Source organism: Nematolebias whitei, chromosome 6, assembly GCF_014905685.2.
Source record: "Nematolebias whitei isolate Nwh7 chromosome 6, NemWhi1, whole genome shotgun sequence".
NCBI lineage: Eukaryota > Metazoa > Chordata > Actinopteri > Cyprinodontiformes > Rivulidae > Nematolebias > Nematolebias whitei.
In genome coordinates, this window is record NC_056503.1 from 10,846,519 (window position 1) to 10,852,791 (window position 6,273).

General features: G+C 39.2%; 1 protein-coding gene across 1 annotated transcript in view; it reads right to left on the minus strand.

The window, feature by feature from the left end:
* Nucleotides 1-4,617: 4,617 nt before the first annotated feature.
* Nucleotides 4,618-6,273, minus strand: part of trappc6bl (trafficking protein particle complex subunit 6B, like) — a gene marked incomplete in the record, with an annotated part of 6,565 nt that continues 4,909 nt past the window's right edge. Inside the window, 1 exon segment of the mRNA XM_037678024.1 lies at nt 4,618-5,626. Coding sequence (XP_037533952.1) covers nt 5,595-5,626 — 32 coding nt within the window.

The window sequence follows — 6,273 nt, forward strand, 5'->3', positions numbered from 1 at the left end:
CATACAGCAATTAAAATCTTTATGTAAATAAACCAATGATCAGTTTTCAATGACCAATGTTCAATGATCTGTTACCTTTTAAATTTGTATGTTTTATTGCATTGTATTATAATTAGAATAAACAGAGCCCAAACCCAGAATTTTTTTAATTTTTTTATCAAGTGGGCTGGATTGAAGTCATCTGCGGGCTGGATATGGGCCGCAGGCAATCAGTTGAATAGCCCTGTGTTCATAGATGTAGCTAAATATGCTAGTAGATGCAGCTCGTCCTCAGCAGCAGTGGTATGATTATATTGTCCTGTTTGAGCTCTGACAGGTGGTGTTCCTACAAGTTTAAATTAAATCCACAATACTCAGAGAAACTACTTTAGCTCGCACTTTTCACACATAAACAAATGCTGGTTCTGGTCCACGCCGGAAGAAGTCGCGCCCATAATTCACACAAGGCAGCATGGGGAATAAGGTGGATAAGACTGAGTTTGTTGCAGGACGTCAGACTGACGAAGTCTTTTAGATAAAAGATGCAACATTTCTACAAGAAGAATCCATCCAGAGGACCTGACTTAACCTTGTTAGAACAAATAAACAGTTCAGTTCAATTTCTTTTATAAACTGATCCTTTCCTTTAATGATGACGATGAACACAGACAAGCTCTGATTGCAACCCTTTGACAGGATAGTTGTCATGGATCACAGACAACCAGTTGTGTTTTTTTAATAAACACTCAAACTTTGTTAAAACACTCAATGATCATAACACTTAGCACCTTCTAACTTTAGACTGTCACATGGTCATATTTCACTAAAGAGGAGGCCGATCTTTAACATGTCTGAGCTCCTGTCTTGTTGGAAGTTGAAATGAATCGTGTTTAATTCAGTCATTTACATCCAGGTAACTTATCTGTGATTAACAGGAACTTGTTGATGTTTGTGAATACAAGGACACCCTGAGCGGTTAGCTCGGTAACAATCATTGTGACAACTCAAGGCTGCTTTAAAAGTTTGCCTCTTCAAACGAGATGCTATAACAAAATGTCATGTAAATCTCGAGGGTTAAGGTTGTCTTTCCTCACTTTAGCATTGTTTTTTATTTTTATTTTAAAAATGCAGACATCTGCTTGAATTTTGCTTCTCACCTTGTTCAGTCCTCTTCCCACCATTCCTTCTTTACAACACATCATCTGTCCCTCCTCCTCTTGTCTCTGTACACCCCCACACACTCCATCTATAAAAATACACCCCATTACACTAATTGGCAGTGGGAAGACTGGCTTTTTCACGTCTTCACTGGACGGCCAGGTCAGCAGGGGATTTGAAACACCATCTTACAGGCCAAGAGAAAAGAAAGGCGAATGAAACACAAACACACACCACAGCTGTGTAAGAATGGACTAAAAGGTCATGTCATTTACACGTTATGCCTGTTGGATTACCCAAAATGAAGCAGGGTCGAGTTACGAGACGCTAACTCAGTAAGACCCGTGGTGCTTCATCTGCATTCACAACATGACTGTGTGCTTTGATGCGTCACATTAAGTGGTAGAAAGAGCCAGAGGAGAGCAGCAGGCAGTTCCGGAGCTAAACTTGAATTTTAAAAACAAAACTGGCAGGAACCCAAGGAAAGAAGGACAAAGAAGAACATGAGATGTAGCATCACCTGACGAAAGGTTTGACTGAACAACTAAACATTTGCACACAGGAAGGAGTGTTGGTCAGGGCAAACAGGTGAGCTGGTTGAAGATAGATGCAGGTGGTGAAAAAAACCAATAAAACACCTACTGGTACATCGTCAAATTTTAGCTCGATATTTGCTAAATGACCTGACTTATTTTTCTGTTGATTTAAAGTAATTAACTAAGGCGACCATCTTCAATTGCATTGTTCCCAGAAGTTATTCAGTTGTAGATGCACATTTAATGATTACTTTCTGAGAGTTTCACTCAAATCCATGCTGTGGCTCACAAGACATTTTGCTAACAGAAAGTGACAGAATCAATTTGCCCTGTTGGCACTCACGCAGCTGGATATCTCATCGACTTGATGACTTGATGATGTGTCTATCTCTGCTGCCATCTGTGGATTTTAAGGACGCATATTTAATTGGATCTACGATAACTGGTTCCTGCTTTTTGGATTCGGCTGGTTGCTGGTTTTATCTACAATCAAGAAAGTCGTCGGCAGCAAATTTGGACCCGATCACGCTGCTTGCCTTTATAATGGCTTGGTTCGTGCCTCGAGTACCCGGACTCAAATGCTTTGGGCAGAATGGATCAGATCTTGGGGATTTTACTCAGTCATGTTCCATCGGTGTGGCCGTGTAATTTGGACATTTCGGAACCAGGTCGATCAACACAGACTCAAGGTAGATGTCATTAAGTTCTGCCTGTCCCTAAAACATCTGTGTGTTTATCTGAAGTTGGCTCCCTTGGCTGGCCTTGAAGGCCATCTTATCTGAATTTGCCTGGAGAACATGTGATCTGACACACACCACCCCCTCCCTGAGGAATTTCCAACTGATAACCTGATGAAACCAGCTGAATAAACATTGTGTCATCATTTCAGGACTCTTGGATTCTCATAGACATTATCCTTGACCATTCCCCAACATACCTCGAGAATGTTTACGGATCTCACCGGAGGACACTGGCTGATTATTACATCCTTATCAGAACTCTTACAGTGCCCTTGAGAGCGTCTATGATCATGCTCACCGCTCTCATCTCATTGTTTTCACCTCAAACTCCTACATGTGTCCAGTTAACCACTGTTTTTGTCTGTCCAAACAGGTCTCACTTGTAAATAAGTCTTTGAGGCTTATCTGTTTAAGTAAAGGTTGAATGAATGAAAGTTGACAGTTAGTGCCAAAGTTTTAAAATTTTGCACAATGTGTTGCACTTGGACTGCATGTTTTGGTACGACTTGCAGCTACGGCCACATCAAATACAAGCTCAGTAGCTGTAAAGCTGACAGAATTACAGCCGTTTTTGCATTTACACAGTTTGGTTAGCTGTGGTGTCCATCTTGAATCAAGTTGACTCCAAAAGTTCTTGTTTTAGATTTAGATCCAGTGATTACTTTCAAAGAACGTCAATAAAATCTCTGCAGTGGTTCATGAGAAATTTTGCTGACAGATAAAGAAAGAAACATACACACATTTGGAGTTATGTAATCACCTGCTGGCACAAACGGGAGGTAATTGAAATAAAATAAATGTAAAGGCAAAGACTACAACTCTGACATTTTCTTTCAGGTTTCAGATGTTTGGAAAACAAAGAACAGACGCATCAAAGATTTTAAATCTTTCCAATCAGGGCTGAGCGATATAAGACAAACATGCAATGTGCGATATTGCTTAATATTGCCATGGCAACATCAGTTGCAAGTAGTCATATCTGCAGACAAATATGGAAGGCGTATCTGGAGGACCACATCTGATTGGACAAAAAAACAACAAGACGTTATTTGCAGATTGTGTTAACCACAGACATATTATGTCTATGGTGTTAACAGGTTCAACGTTAGCGGCGTCTCCATAACTTCTCTTTCCGCCTCTCTTAACTCAGAACTTCCGGTTATTTCAAAATAAGAGCAACATAACTGGGTAGTGGGGAGGGATAAATGTTTGTTTTTTAATATCTAGCCATTACATTAAAAAACAAAATCTGTTTTGGTTGTTGAATAATGTGAAAATAGTTACAATCAATTCATAAAGAAAGAAAAATAAAGTAACCAAAATAATAATGATACTTAAACTGGCCTTGGGACAAAGGATGTTTCCTTTAACTTCACATTGTCTTGATCAACTTTTAAATCAGTCACTGCAGATGAGTGATTGTCAGTTTCTGTCAGATTTCTGCAACTGGAGCAGATATTTCTGTTTACTGGTTAACTTCCTCAGCTGTCTCACACTTTAAGGGTCAGTCCTACTCCATGTTTCAGCTCCTGTCATAGATCAGATCTCATAGAAGAACTTCTAAAGAGAACATTTTGTTTTTAGATTTTGTTTTGGGTCATTATCTCGTTACAGGACTCATGATGTTTAATTGAGACCAGACTTTTGGACAAATAGAAACAGGTTTCACTTCAGATGCTTCATATTTCATTGTACCCAGACCACACTCAAGACAACCTGTGTCAGGTGCAGCTACAGAACTAAAGAGAATCTTCTTGTGTTTGACAGCAGATGTAACGCTGGTTCTTACAATCATTCAGTTTAAAAAAAGAGCTGATGTAACTCACCTAAAGAGCCAGAAAATACAGCTGCCAATCAGTGTTTGTCTTCTACAAACACCTATTCTCCAGAAACGCCCACTTTTGGTCTGCAGGGAACTTCTTCTCACCTGTATTGTGTTATGCCAGTAGTGCCAAGGGTGGGGTGGGGGGGGTGGGTGGGGTGCACGCAGTTCGGTTCGGTAGGCGGGGTGGTTGGTTCTGTTAACGGGGCAGGACATCCCACTTATAAAATGGTAGGGGAAACACTGGATGCACTTTATCTGCATCAGTAAATCCAAGTTTGGTGCAACATGAGCTTGAGTTTTCTCTCAAATCAAAATTATGTTCAAATTTTTACTTGTGTGCCTTTATTGAAAAAAGGACAACGTGTTGCAATTTTTCTGGTTTTTATTATTTTAGTACACATCTGGTCATCATTTGAGACTCCAAAACAAACTTCTAATGATTGAAAAGACAAAACTTAAACCAGTTCTCTGTTGGTCAAAAGACATCCTGTGTGTCTGCAGAAAAACTCATGTGATTTGTTGTGCTTGCTATTATCTGAGGGCGGCGAGGAGTAAATTGTAAACTTGAAATATTCTTAAATATTTGCTTGTTCTTCCTTCTGTATTGTATTTATTTCACACCAATGAATGTTCAGGTAAAGTAGTATCTTGCAGAGCTGCAAAACATTTAATTTCCTTGCGTGAGACCAGAGCTTCACTTTCATGTCACTGGTATTTTAAACATGTTTCAGGATTTACAAGAAAAATTTCCACTCAACACAGATGACTGGAACCCATCTCAAACACATCTTTTCAATAAATCAAGTGCACCAGAGCTGTATTTTTTGTCAATTTGTATATCAACTCTAAAATAAATTTGACCTAAACTCCAACGAGTTTGTATAAATGTGTCATTTACAGTGATTCCAACAAAAACATTAGCATTTTTCATCCCAATTGTTTCTTCAAAGAGTTCTTGTGACTCATTGAGACTAGCTGTATAAATAAAGGGTAAATTAAAAGAAAAAGAAAAATACTAACTTTAGCATTCAGCAAGTTAAACATCACAAAATGCAGCAAAACATTTACATCCACATTTCTATATTAGACAAAGTGAGCTCAGTCACAGCCAGGGTCCACTTAACAGTAAAACAGAACATTTGTTACACAGCAAATTAACTCTTCATCTTAATCCAAAATAAGAAAGAGGATGATTAAAATTTTTCCTGCATCACAAAAATACCAGTAAACATTCGCCCATCAGTCAGGGCCAGTCTGAGCAGTCCAGCTGTGATAGTTGATTTCTCTGGAGTTGCGATGCTCGGTGGAGGAGCTGCTCTTTTGGCACCAAGAAACTGCTCCGAGATAAAGATCAGGTCACAACTTCTGGACGACTACCTGGAATTTACCTGGCAAGAAAACATACGGGGTGAGAGACTTGCTTTATTCTTCCAAAGTAAGAAGTTTAATGTTCTTATGGTTTGCTCAAAGCAGAACACACTCACACAAGCATTTACAAGTCCCTCGTTTATACCGGGGATCTGTACCCTGAAGACACGCGATAAGTGAAAAACCGCAAAGTAAGAATAGTAGTACAAGTAGTAGTTTATTTTAGTATATATATATATATATATTTTTCTATATATATGTATATATATATAGACACTGTGTACTAGGGCTGTCAATGTTAACGCGTTAACACATGCGATTAATCTAAAAAAAGATTAACTCGTTAATTTTACATAATGCAGATTAATCCATTGCAATGTTCCCTCTTAAGCTGCGTGTGTGCACAACAGTGCACTGTTTGCACATTCTCTGTGCACAAGTAGAGCGCAGCAGTCTACAACCTGTCTGAAATGCATTTAGAGTGGAGGAAGAAGGCCCCACCCCCAGTCAGACAGACCTGTGTCATGTGATTTGTGTAGCGACAACAGAATTTTTAAAGAGAACAATTCAACCAATGCAAAGACCGGTGAACTTTCATTCCAGCCAGTCAGCGTCTTCTGGAGTTTTGACGCTACGTGTGAAGAAGCTAAGTAGCTACAAACCTCCT